Genomic DNA, 13,997 nt, shown 5'->3' with positions numbered 1-13,997 from the left:
TCTACGTGTTTATGCAGTACCAGAGCTAGAAGAAGTTTCTAAAATACAAGTTTTCTTAGGAAACAACTGCATTAACGACTTTGTTATATCTGAAGATATAAATGAAAGTGACATTTATATAACAGACTTTCCAGTATAAAAACCAAAGTCTGTTGGCTAAAAACACTCAGAAGGCTTTACCATGAAAAATGGTAACAATCAGAGGTTAGATGAAATTTAGAGAAAATGTAGTGCTAGATGGGTGAATCTACTCCTTTTTCATTGCTTTTTTCCAAGTGGAATGACTTAAGATGAAGTTAACTTTTTACTACTTAAGAAGATTAGGTGGTTCATAGAAAAATAATTCAAACTGCTTATTTTTAAAGCTCTTCTAATAAGAAAACTTCAAAGAAGTTCATTTTAGAGTAGAATTCGAGTAATGCAGGTAAGGTAGTTAAAAACTCCCTCACTGAAATGTAGTTTGAAAAATAAACTTTCATGGCACCTATACAAGTATTTCTATAGATCCTTATCTGTAAGAGCAGCAACATATTTCTTTTTTTAATTAAAGATCATTATAATTGCTAATGTATGATTGTTTGGGGCATATGTGAGTCAAACTGTGGTTTTGAGAACACAATTTTTGAGAACACCTTCACCTTCACCAAATCTTTCGCCCTGTGCTTTAACATCTGTGCTGAATTAAAATACAGGCCCATGTTGGAGATGGCCTATGTCCTTGCCAGAGAGAGGAGCACCTCCAAAAGGACAAGTGAGAAAGCTGGGAATCATCCAAAATATTAAGGAAAAGAACTCTGTAAGACAGTGACCATTTTGCAGAGAGGCTGATTGGCAGTTCTGGAAAGAAACAAATAAAGGAATCTTTGAAGCCAAAGCAGAGTGGCAGAAGAGTTCCCATTATTTAGGGAATAGGTGCTGTCTCACAAAGAAGTAAAAGTTTCTAGACAGACGGGAGGCAAAATCATTGCTGTTAGGAAAGGCATAGCCAGTCTAAGAGATTAATTCAAGCCTGTTTGGCTTTTTCCATGTATTTTTGCCTTGCTTATGTGTTTTTGTTAGCTTTTTAATTTTTTTGTGGGGGGGGAAGTTGGGGTATTTTTGAAGACTTAGGACTCTGTGTTTAAGAGGTTCCTTTGCTAACCCTATACTGCTTTCGTATCAGTCTTTTAAGGATACTGTTGGAAAACCAGAGTTTCTCACAGCCAGTAAACCTTACTGAAACGTACTGAAAAACCTGTCTCCAGAAAATTGTTCCCCAAGTGCTGATGTGCCCAGATAGTGGCTTTCCAACATGGAGTGCTCTTCAGCTCGGGTCTTCAAAGGTAGTGATTCATTCTGTGATGTGGATCTGTCTAGACATGAGAACTTGATGCAATAAAAAGGTTTCTTACTTGGGTATTAAGAGACTCTAACAATTACAGAATTGTTGTTAGAGCAGAAGGTCTCAAGCCGTGGTAGGTTATTTCTGTCGTGTCTTGTGCCACCTTTTCTTTATGCAGATCAGTTTGGAGTGTTTGCCAGTGAACCTCTGTCCTGCTGCTACCTCTCACCTGGTCATTGCAGACTTCATATTGATGCTTCCATAAAGAGATCTGCTTGAGGACACTCTTTGGGGCAGTGAGATCCTGCAGTCCATTTTTCAGCTGGTGGAAGTACTGCTTCAGCACTTCACATTCTTAATTCCATGATACAATCTCAGTTTCAACTCTCTGGTAACAGGAAATCTTTTATTCATCCTTGGGCAAGGAATTTCTTAGCCTTTTTAACTTTACTCTTAAGCAGTTGTAAGCATATACAGATCACTGAAAAAGAGCATTCTTGCAAGTTGCTGCTGCACAGTTTGATCTTGTGGCTGGTGTGTCTTAGATTGGGTCATGGTCCCTACACCCAGCAGCTCTTCTGCCTTCCCTCCAGTGCAGTCCACACTGACCCATAGAGAGTCAGAATTCCATTCTTTCTAGCCCGCTTTCTTCCCTCCAAACCAGCTTTTAGGGTGGAGAAGAATTAATTCTTTTTATTTCTATGCTGAAAGATGGTTTGTGCTGGTCATGGTGGTTCTTTCTGCTTCGGGCCATTGTCATTCAGCTGGGTACAGAGTGCTTTGATCCACTATGGGGGATATAAAACCAAATACATGTAAACAAACCTTATAGCCAAAATTATGTTTGCAAAACAAAGCAGGGTTATCATTTTGATGGAGAACTATTTTTGGTGTGTCACAATTACCTTGGTCCCTTTTGCCTGCCAAAATTGTGAATTTATAAACTCCCTCACTGGTCTCCTCACTCGAGGGAAGGAAAACCAGGAAACTGAAACTCCATTTTTCTTTCAAATGAATATTAATGGCAAATGTTAGGAGGTACTTGCTCAGCTTTGTAATAATATACATGTCCATTTATGAAATGGTCCAGACAGAACAGAGGATTAGGAATACAGAATTTAAGACTGAATTTGAAAAGGCAGCACAGGAACTTCAGCTCCCAAAATATCCTCTGAAAGTTTTGCTTTATTTCACGCTGTCGGCCAGGATTCTCCTTACAGCACCACAATATTCATAATAAAGAAATAAATTAAATCCACCCCTTCCTGTATGGCTTACAACACACAGCACTGTGTGCATGCTCAGCACATGTGTAGTTTTGATAAAGAGACATTATCGAGCCTGAAATCATTTTAAATAAAACAAATAATGTGGCTGCCCAGCACTTCCTCTGGAAGTAGTTCCTTGGACAAATCTTCCTTAACTCTCACATGTATGGAGTTAGTATATATATCCTTCAGTAACACCAATTCATAGAAAGAATGTTTCAGACTCACTGTACAGCTGTGTATTTTACATATAGGGTGTGAAGTGCAGCCACGCAGGAGGGCCCTGCCTTCAGCCTGGGACTGCCGTGGCCAGGGGGATCCGGCATCTTCCAGGTGCCCCACGGCACAGGGCTGGAGGGCACAGGAGCTCCCCAGATGTCACCCCAGGGCTGGGGTTGAGGGCAGGGCGGGTTACCAGCCACTCTTGTGTTTTATGGGGCTGCAGGGGTGGTGGCAGCAGGCTCAAAGCCATCGAATCCCCGGCCCCTTGCAGCATCCCTGGTTCCCTGGATGTTCCAAGGGCTTTCCATCAAATGTGGGAATGCTGACACGGCTGTGATCCCACCGAGCAGAGGGGAGGGGGCTCACCATGGGCAGTGGGAGATTTTGGGGAGCTCATTCTCTGGGGATGACACCCAGGAGGCGGGTCCAGGTCTGGGGTGGAGGGAGCTCCTGGCCCCAGAGCTCCGGGGGCTCAGCTGTGCTCGTTCTCTGTTTGCACAGCAGAGACAGAGCTGTAAAAAGCTGATTGCTTCAGAAGGGAACAGGTCACAGTTAGACAAGGGAGCAATGGAAAAACAAATTCGTTCTTTTAACACCAGAGAGCATAAAGCAAACTGGGAGTGACCTGCAGAAGAACACAGCACAGGGTTTCTGTCCTGGTGGGTGCTTCATGGTGGGCAAAGAAAGACTGAGAAGTGTGCAGGCATTTTTTTTTCCTATTTTCAAAATAAAAAGTATCTTTGTCTGGTACTTTGAATGTAGCCAGCATGCTGGTTCTAGCTTTCCCTGGTTTTGCTGGAGGGCCTGTGGGAGACGGACTTGACAGAGTACTAGCAGCTTTCTCACCATTTTCATTTAAGAGAAACAGCATTAAGATTTTGAATAGAGCCTATTTTCTTTTTCATGAAATGTTGCTGAAAATGTCTGAGTTTGAGTGGTGTTAAGAAAAGGAAGACAGACTATTAAAAAAACTTACTTCCTTTTTGAATAATTATTTTATGATGAAACATGTAGCAGAAGGGCTTAAAGGTCACCAGTGAGACCAGGGCCCCTTGGTTCTCAGTGCTGTGCAGACACGTCGGAAGCAAACAGCTCACAACCTGTAAGAGAGGCAGATAAAAGATAGCTGGACAAAGAGGCACAAAAAAGGGAAGTGGCTCGTCCAAGGTCACCCACGGATCGGTGGCTGTGCTGGATTGAACCATCTGCAGTAGATCAGGTCTGCTGGATCCTGTTCCCCTGTTTGATCCCCACACTCGTCTCCATTCACAGTTTGTGAGCACTCAGACAGGTCTGATCATCCACAGGAGGGGATAATTCTTCACCTCTGCTGGTTTTGATGTTGCGGAGGGAAAATCCAGTACTGGACCACAGGTTCTGACCCAGCTCCCGCCTGGTTCTGACAGCCCTGGCCATGGATGTCTCTTTCCTGGCTTTGCCTGAGATAGAGCAACAAAGAAAACCTTTCACTGTGCACCTAAAGCCTTAGAGACAATCAACTGGTTCATACACATTTCTAAAATCTAACAGACACAAAAAAAAGCCCACACCAGAAAGACTTTTTCACTGCAAAAAGGGTCTAAATTCTGCAACTGCCCTAGGGCGCGTGGGGCACTCTTAATTTAACATCAAGGCACTTAAGACGTAATGGTGCTGTTAGTTTGCCAGACAGACAGATTCTTCCAGGAAAAACAGGGTACAAAAGACCCCTATTCTATAACTGTGTCAGTATGTAATCTTAGGACCTAGACTTAACATTTTTTCATCTAAAGAAAAAGATGTGAGAAAATAGCCATTTTCAAAAGGAACACTTTTAGGCCTTTAGCAATGGAGAGACAGAGTAGCAAAATCACAGTCCTGTTTTCCTTGCAGATCGTCTCTAATAGCTGCTGGTATTGAGAGTATTGTGGTTTGCTAGCACTAAAATGTAAAGTTATTTTGAGCATGAAAGCCTGGACGTCATTCTATTTAAAAAAATGTAAAAGAAGGAGAGGAATGTTTACAGCACATTAAAACCTGTGTGACAACTTAGCAAGAACTATTTTAACAGTCTTCTTATTCCCTTTCCTGTTATGCACTATAAAACGAGAATGCCGTGTCAGTAACAAATAATATTGGCATGGAGGGATGGCTCACCGTGCTCCCTGAGTCAGGCTGGGTCAGGCTCAGCCCCAGCTGCCACCCTGCTCCGGTGGGAACTGGGGCTGGTGCTGGGCTGCCCGGTGTGCTGGGGAGGTGAAGGCAGGAGCCTCCTCTCCTCTGCTGACCCCCGGGCAGGAGAAAAGCTTGGCAGTTTTGTGCTTCTTTGCAGGAATTAACTATAACCAGTATTTAGAAAACAGCCTCTGCTACTACTGCCTCCCTGGGCTTTGTGACCTAAACGTAACAAGGATTAAAGCAAGATATTTCTTTATGAAAAAAGTTTGCAGTCAGGGCTAGGACTGCAGCGAATGTTGACAAATACTGAAACTAAATATGAGAAAAGACTTGCTCCAATTTTTTTTTTTTTAATCGGCATTCCATATGTGTTATGTGGAGTGCTAGGATGTTCTGCTACTTCTGTTACATAAGAGGGTTTTTTTCTTTTTTAATAAAGTGCAGTGCAGAATGCATGAAGAGTGAGCAGAAATATCAAGAAAAAGAACTACATGAAAATAAGAAAAGCTTCTAAGTGAAAAGCTGTTGCTCAGTGTGTTATTTCCATAATTCCATTAGTTCCTTAAAGTCTCTTTTAATGTTTCTGAAGGAAAGCCTCGAAGTGAAAGGAGGGAGGCAAAGGGTTTCTTTTCTTTGGTTTAAAGGAAGATCTTGGTTACTTCTATTAGTAGATTTGGGCTTGTTTTTATTTAAAAACAAAACAAAAATCCCTTTTAAGTTTAGAATTTCTGTATGGAAAAATTCTTCTTCTTTTGCCAGAGAGAGAAGTATCTCCTTTTCATTCTGTTTGTTTTGGAGTATCTGTAGTTAAGTGTTTTGTGTTTGTTCTTTATTGAATACATTAGTGGTGCATTAATTCCTCCCTGACAATGCTCGTTTCATTGCACTCACTTCTTCCCATCTGACAAACTTGTCCTTTCACGTGATGATCCTGCTTTGCCCTCCCAGGGTTTGATTGGTAATGGCTGCATTTCCTACCTTGTTTACCTCTGAATGGTTTTTGAAGTGATTTTTGTTCTGACCCCCACAAAGGAAACAGATGACAAAAAACCCCACATTGAATTCCTGCTCCAATTCCAATCTGTTTGCTTTGGTTTTCCTTTTTAGATTATTGTTTGGCTTTAATTTGTTTGTTTCTCCTTTAAACGGGCTTGAGATTACTCAAGGGTTCCTTGTTCAACAGGTCAAAGGGTAATTTGGAGACTTTGAAACCGTCTCCCTTTTTATCACCACGTTTCGTTCTTCCCAGAGTCCAAAGGATTTTCGGTATGATAGCTCGTGGAGGATGGCTCCATCTAAGGAAAACATGAGCAGCAGACCTGAGTCACTGCAAGAAGCCATGGCAGTTTTTTTTAGATGAAAAACCCCCCACTGATCTAAGTCTAAATCAGAACCTTAATTAATCCTTATCTGTAACTAAAAGATTAAGTTTACTGGGGCTTAAATAAATTGAGGTTGGTAGGTTCGATACTCAACTACCAGTCCAGGATGAAGACCCCAAATTTAACTAACTTCAAGCCAGAGAGGCATCCATACACAAAAATATACAGTGTGTGCTATTAAAAAATGTCCTTTAACTGAAAGAGTCAATCTGTTTCAGAGTTAATCCCTGCTTTTAAAAGAGGGAGGTCAGTTCCAACTGCTCAGCCGCGGTACTGTGGATTTGTAGGACAGTAAAATGAAGCATGGGGTAATGTAGGCTCCTGAACAAAAATCCAGGTGTTGCTATAATATATGTTGTTTCATGTTCCCCCAGGTTGAGTTCTGTATCCTTCCATGGAAAAGACTTGCTGAAAATATGCTATTTCCTACAAACAAACAAAGGAAACTGTACAATTAGATCAGCACCGTTGCTTTTACTTTCTGAGCTACAGATTTTGTCCTCTCTGCTGTGTCTCCTGAGCCGTGGTAGGAACTGGAGTACAGGCTATTCCAGAGGCAAGGAAGGCTGACAACCTCCTCAGAGGCTGCAGTGCCATTTCAGTCCAGTTGCTAAGGGATGCTGGAGCAAGATGTCGTCTGTGTCTTCTCTTCCAAATGAGCACATTGGCTTGGTCACAACTCCACCCCCACAGTTCACAGCCAAAAGTTTACGAGGTCACATTCACTGTGGACAGCAAGAGCCCGTAAGGAAATGCACAACTGTCCCATCTGAAAATTAGTTAACCATTTCTTCTTTCCTGGAGGCATCCAAGTGCTCAGTGCCTTCAACTCATGAACAAATGTGAATTATTTGCAATAGGAAATAAAGGTGTTTGTCACCTGGAGGGCTTGGGAGGAAGCTGTGGGGTAAGATGGGCATCTGATCTGGGTCTCATAATCAGCTGTAAATACAAAGAGTAATTCGAGTGAATTCAGAGCCTGACTTTGGTCAATTGGGAGTAAAACTGATGCAACATCAGAACTGTAAGCAGAAAGTTTTATCCATTTAGTTAAAAAGAGAAAAGAACAGAACAACATGAAATATGTGTCTGAAAAGCCGTTTTTTAAAAGGCTCAGAATCTACTCAGTTAAGGCAATAGTAACTCCAAAACCAAGTCTTGCATTTACATTTCCAGCCAACATTTGTGAATTTTACAACAGTATTTCCTTGTCTCTTACCTATATTAGTGTGAATATCCTCATGCACAAAAAGGGAGACTACCACAAATAAATGCATTGACATACATGTAACAGTGTGTCAGATATAAAGTAAAAAGATAGTATTTTTCTTGAGGTCCTCTTGAATGATTATATCAGCAGGTATTACATGTAAATCTTAAAAGACAGAAGTTTATGTGTATAGAGTGGGGGAAGCATAAAATATGTGAACTTTTCAACAAGTTCTCTCTCCTACTGCTATTGATAGTCTGCTTCTACTTTAAATCTTTTTACCCATTTCTAAATCAAGCTAATATAGTTGTCCTAGCTGGAAGAGTAAAGTCTGTGTAAGTTATGCATTTCAGTAGGACTGCTCTAGACTACTCTTTACTAGAGTAAAGTTCAGGTTTATTTACAGGATTAGGATATTGTTACAAATCCTTCTTCATTCTCAGACACCAGGGAGTAGATTTTGGGGCAAAAGCTGTGGAAGGAAAATGGAAAAAGAATTCATCTTTCATGAAAGAAGTTAAGAAAATTAAGAGATCTCATGATTTTCATTAGGATGTAATAGAAATTAGGTCAATGGGACTAAAAATCTATTAGCTAAAGCTATCAAGTGGTCTGAAATGGATTGTAGATACAAGGAACTTTTGTACATCCTCCTTTTCTCCCAAATAGTCAATTGAAATATTACTGCTTTGAATTATCCTGCTGCTGCTCCTTGTGAGATCCTTTCTGGTTTGAGAAGTGAAAACAGCAGAATATTGCTTCACACTGCCAACCCCCCTGTTCTTTTTGTGAAATCCTTACGCCGAGATGCATGTTGGTGTGTCAGACTCTTTGCATTTACTTTAGACTGAAAAAAAAAAAACACAGAAGGAACATCAATGAATCTGAATTTAATCTGTAAGTGTGCAATACTCGCCATCTTCTGTGTGCCACCTTGTATTTCCCATTAATTTAAATAGTGCAGGATTGAGTCAATAGCTGTAAGTCTTCTGATGTCCTTTTACAGCCATTTCCACGTTCTTGTTACCTTATCCTTTTGGAAAACATTTTCATTTAACATGCAGCAGTGTTCTTTAACACCCTATTTTCAAGCTTCAAATAGTTAGACATTTATCACAGAGGTACTATGCCCATACAATATAGTTATTTTATCTTTGCATTATTTGTTCCTTAGGCTGCAGGTTCTTTGGAATCAAGTTTTAATTCTGTGATGAGTCAGGGGTCAGATTGTGCCTGCACTTACCCTTCTGATGGCAGGAGTCTCGTGAAACTGAAGTTCATGGATTTTTACAAGATGGAAGCTAATGGAACTAGCTCCAATAAGAAACACAATTTACTCCAAAGACACATTAGCAGCATTATGTTATTTAAACAAATAAAAAAGAGTGAGAACAGCTAATGTGTTGGTATGCTCACTCTTCAAATGATGGGCTCCTAATCACGACAGCAGTGAAAAAACTCGTGGCAGTTCACTGGGTTTGTGAAGTGCGGATGGTGCCTGATGTCCTGAGTCCTGTCATATTTCAGAAAGACAAAAAAAGTCTGTAATTGCTGTTAAGTTACACAATGTGGGAGTCTTCTTCTTTGTTTTCTGTAGCTTTTGACACTTTCACACTTTAGTAACACTTGTAATACACCGAGCTAATTCTTAATTCTGTTGTAAGTAACTGGGAGCTTTGTGAATTAGCTGAGTGTTTTTCTTTTTCAGCTACCTCATGCTTTGCTTAGCCTAGAGACAGAGACACAGGGTATCTGCAGCAGGGGGGCAGTGATTCCTGTCAGAGTTTAACCTCGAAGAGCCTGTCCTGGTTTCTGTTTGGGAAGGGATGGGTGTGCACTGCTGGTTAGTTAACATTAGCATTTACACAGCCACGACTCCCTTGTCCATGGATGCTTTGGCATATTTATCCATCCTGTACAGACACCATTCACCAAGATTTTAGCCTTTTGTATATCTCCAACAATATTTCTCATCTTGTTTGTGTATTCCTTCACGTTTTTAGCTTGAGACGGGCTCCCTTCCCCCCAGGTGGGACCCGGAGGGAAGCAAAGCCTGGAGGCTGGGGCAGATTTTCCCTCCTGTGTGAGGTGAGAGGTACTGGCATTTCTGCATTCTCTTCATACCTGAAACCATAAAAAAAGTATGAGGCTTTATAATTTTCAGTCTGAATTCTGCTTTTTTGTGTCCTTTATGCCTTGTAAACTCCCCAGTTAAAATATATTTGAATATTGTCTATTACATGAAACTATACAAATAAATAACCTATTAAAGATACAAGAAATTATTACCATCTTTGCTTCAGATGAATCTGGGCATTGCTGAGCTAAGTTTCTCTAAGACCTTTCAAAACCGCTCTTAGCCTAAAAGAACACCTAGGGACACCAGTAAGAGTCTCTCCTCCAGTGACTCCAGAACTCTTAGGCTCTGTGGCATTTAAAAATAGTGATGTGATGTTCCCTGTTTCTCCTGCGGTCCCCCCCCTCTTTCAGCAAGGGCAGCTCAACAGATGTATTTGATGACATTAGCTGTGACCTCCTAGTTGTTTGCTCTATTCACATAATTATTTTACTGTGTGTGTTTCTAAATATAGTAACTGAATGATGTAAGAAGGTGTGTTCGTGGGAACAGTGTGGCAGATAATTGAATTTTGCAAATGAGGGTAAATAATATTTGTATAGTAAAGGACATTTCACTAACTCATGTGTGGGGATGTGTGCATAGAGAAAAACTACCTGTGTATTTTAGTGAACAGGGTTATACAAAGAGCAAAGCGCCAGGCTTTGTTTTCCAGGTGTAACTGATAAGTTGTGTAATTTTTGTAATGGGGTTTCCAAAACATATTTTAGAGAAGAGAATGGAGCTAGACAGGGGGTAAAACCGTATGTAGAAACAAGTGTGTGCATCCAGTGGTACTCTGATGGTGCACATGGCATCCCCAGGTACCTTGAACCTCCCGTCCTAGCCGGGATGGAGCCCGGCGAATCGCGGGGTGCGAGCGAGCAGCCCCGCGGCCGGGAAGCGCATCCACCCAAAACCAGACACAAACCATTCACTACCATAACTTCCACATTAATTATTTTCAAGCGTAGCACAAGGCGCCGCGGGGCACGACTCCCGTCCAATTTATTCAGAATCCTGTTAACTCCAAGCCCGGCTCCGGGTGCCTGCATCCCGCGGGGCGGGGGGCGGCCGCGGGGCCCCCGAGCGGCGGCGGGGCCGGTTCGAAGAGGGCGCCGGCGGCGGCGCGGGGTGACGCGGGCATCATGTGAGCGGCCCCGCTCGCTCCCAGCGTGCAGTGTGGGCCCGCTCGCCCCACCCCGCGCTCCGCCGCCGCGGAGCCGCTCAATAGGGGAAGGGAAAAAAAAAAAAAAAAAAAAAAAAAAGGAAAGGGGAAAAAAAAAAAAAAGGAGAGGGAAAAAAAAAAAAAATGCGGGAGAGAGCAGGAAAAATAAGACGGGGAAAAATCCGCCCGTGAGGGACAGGTTCTGCTCGGGGCACAGAGCAAACGGGCGCTTTTTTTTTTTTTTTTCTTTTAAATTTTATTTTGTATTTTCTTCTTGCCGAGAGGATTCAGCCGCCTGGGAACTGCATGTGAAAAGAGCAGCAGCAAGGAGAGGGGAGAAAAAAAAAAAAAGGAGGAAAAAAAAGGGGGGGGTTTGGCTTCGACCCCCCCGCCCCGGTGCGGGAGGAAGGACCCGCGGCGGCCGGAGGGCGAGGAGCTGCGGCGGCCGGCGAGGGAAGGGACCGGGGCTGCGTGACCCCCGCGGCGCGGGGGGAGAGGCGAGGAAGAGACGTTTCCCGATCCTCCCCGCCGAGGATTTGGGGAGGTTTCCGCGCCTGGAGCCTGTGCCTTTGGATCTAAAGAGGATTATTATTTTTTTGGGGGTGGCACTGAAGCTGGATTTGTTCCTGTGCGTGCGGCGCGGGGGGGGTCATTTCTGCTGCCTCTAGAGGAGCCGGCGGCCCGGCCGGGGCGCGGAGATCCCCGCGGATCGCTCCGCACCCCCCGGGAAAGGTGCGCCGAGGGGATCGGCGGGGGGCGGGGGAGGAGAGGCAGCTGCAGCTGCCGGGGAGGAGGCCCGGCGGAGCGGCAGCAAAGTCATCGCTATCGGCCCCCCCTCGGCTGGCTTCGGGCTCGGCGCTCTCCATGTCTCTGGCTCTGGGCAGCGGCCGCCACAGCAGCGAGTAGGGGGGGAGGAGGAGGAGGAGGAGGAGGAAGAAGAAGGGAGCCCGGGAGTGCCTCCCTCCCTCCCTCCCTCCCCCCGGCAGCCCCGGCCGCCTCCCGTCCCCTCGCCCCGCGTCCCTGCCTTCCCCTCCCCAAGATGGGCTGTTTAGGGAACAGCAAGACGGAGGATCAGCGCAACGAGGAGAAGGCGCAGCGGGAGGCTAACAAGAAGATCGAGAAGCAGCTGCAGAAGGACAAGCAGGTCTATAGGGCCACGCACCGGCTCCTCCTGCTGGGTAAGGGGCCGCGGGCCGTCCTCTCCCCGCCGGGGCACCGGCCCCAGCCCGGGCACGGCGAGGCCGGGGAAGAGAGGTGGGGCCGGGGGGGGGTGGCGGAGCCGCAGGGCCCACCCGGGGCCGCGGGGATCCGCTATAGCAGCGCCCGGGGCGGCGGGGCCGGGGCCGCCGGGGGGACCGGCGCGGTGCGGGGGAGCGGCGGGGAGGGCTCGGGCAGCGCCCGGGGCACCGCGGGAGGGGCCGGGGCAGGTACGGAGCGGCGGAGCGGGGCCGCTCTCCGCCCGCGGGGCAGCGCCCGTCGCCGGGGTGGCAGCGGGCCTCGGGCGGGCGTGGGGAGGGGGCCGGGGATGCCGCGGCGTGGGGCCCGCGGGGAGCCTGGGAGATAAACAGGGCAGGGCAGTGACAGCGGCCGCGGGCGAGCGGCGCGGCGAGCGCGGGAGGGCCGGACACCGCTCCTCGGGCCGGGGTGCCGAGGGACGTGCGGCCAGGCCGGGGAGAGGAGGAAGAGGAAGGGAGGAAGTCGGGGAATCGTTTGGGGGAAACGGAGGGAGGATGTCGGTCCCGGAGGGAAGCGCGGCCGCGTTGGGGCCGCGGAGCAGTGCAGGGTCGGGCGGGCACGGCCCCGGCCCCGGCGGGCTCGGCAGCCTCCGCTGTCGCACCAGGAATTGAGGTACCGCGCGTTGGAGCGCTGGCAGAGCCGGGCTCCAGGTGCTGTTCCAGCGGCTCGTTTGGGTTACCTGCTCGTGTTTTTCAGGAGAGATATTTACAAATGCGGGCTGTGGCTTTCAAGGAAGGGAAAGGTCCAAATATCGATATCGGAGAGGACAAGCGTTTGTCAGGCTCGTTATTTCAGAGTATTTTGAAGTAGTGTTTTAAGATCAGATGCAGTTACGAGCCGTGGGTTGTTTTGGTCACGCCGAGGGGCCGCCTGTGCACGTTCTGCAGGGCTGTAGCGTGGAGCACAGGCTAGGCCTCGCCGAGCTGACTCAGTTTTGGGGGGAAAAAACCCTGATTGAAGGGGGAAAAAAAAAAAAAAGAATTTTTGAAGTGAATTGGTGAATTTGAAAGTGTACTATCACCAGTAAAATCTTTAAGATACTCATTTGAAGAAAGAGACTTAATATAAACGGAGAGTGACTGGGACTACAGCAGCACCTGCAGCACTGAGGAGCCTGCCAGGGCTTCAGCAGAAATCTTTTAACAGGATAATTTGGACTTCAGCTCTTGGGAAATGTCTTGGACTTCCAGATTTCAGGCTGAATGTTACGTAGATACGTAGAAACTATTTGTCATCAGACGGGTTGCTTTCGTAAGAGGCAAAATTTCAGCAAACAGAGACATGATGGGCTTGTCTGGGTTTTCTTTCTGTTTCCTTTAGTTTTGGTGGCTGAAAAATAGTTTAGATACTCGCAAATAAAAAATTGCGTGTGTTCAGTGATGGCCGTAAAGTCATCTACGTGTGTGTTTTAAAGTGATAGTTCAGCTGTTACACAGTTTCTGCCTTGAATTGAGGATAGTCTGTAACTCAGACTCACTGGTAAAAAATATAAAAGCTCACCTCCCTCTTATTATGTTACGTTTCCTTTATAAGACATATGAAATAAGCCAGGCACTTGGAAAGTGTTCTTAATTTTTTCAAATCATATTCAAATAACAACAAAGAAGAGCTGCAGAATATTCAAGTGGGTTTATGCTGCTGCTCATAGGCCCCATCACTGTACACACGTGCTTGCCCCGCTGCCACGAGCAGTCTCCCTGAAATTAATGGAACTCTCCTTGGTGGTGAAGTTAAATGTGTGTGTAATTGTTGGTGAGAATATGGCCTTAACAAGCAGCCAAATATAGAGCTAGACTTATGGAGAAACGTAGATGTAATACTTCATCTTGGTTCACTGGTGTTGTAGCCGATCCAGAGAACCCAGGTGTGTCAATACCAAACCGTATGTGTTTATAGCAAATGCAACAACTGTCCAGC

General features: G+C 45.5%; 1 protein-coding gene across 2 annotated transcripts in view; it reads left to right on the top strand.

Annotated features, from left to right (window-relative positions):
- The window catches only part of GNAS (GNAS complex locus), a 135,957-nt gene that overhangs the window by 37,739 nt on the left and 84,221 nt on the right, over positions 1-13,997 (top strand). Inside the window, exon 1 of one of the 2 annotated variants that reach the window (XM_048321551.1) lies at positions 10,941-12,022. The exons of the other annotated variant lie outside the window; for it this stretch is intronic. Within the exon in view, the coding sequence (XP_048177508.1) occupies positions 11,884-12,022 (139 nt within the window). The 5' untranslated portion in view covers positions 10,941-11,883. Of the gene's footprint in view, positions 1-10,940; positions 12,023-13,997 lie in introns of those variants that run through there. 2 annotated transcript variants of the gene reach the window in all.

The sequence above is a fragment of the Corvus hawaiiensis genome, chromosome 17 (assembly GCF_020740725.1).
Source record: "Corvus hawaiiensis isolate bCorHaw1 chromosome 17, bCorHaw1.pri.cur, whole genome shotgun sequence".
NCBI lineage: Eukaryota > Metazoa > Chordata > Aves > Passeriformes > Corvidae > Corvus > Corvus hawaiiensis.
Note: the sequence above shows the minus strand (reverse complement) of the source record. Positions and strands in the feature narration are given on the sequence as shown.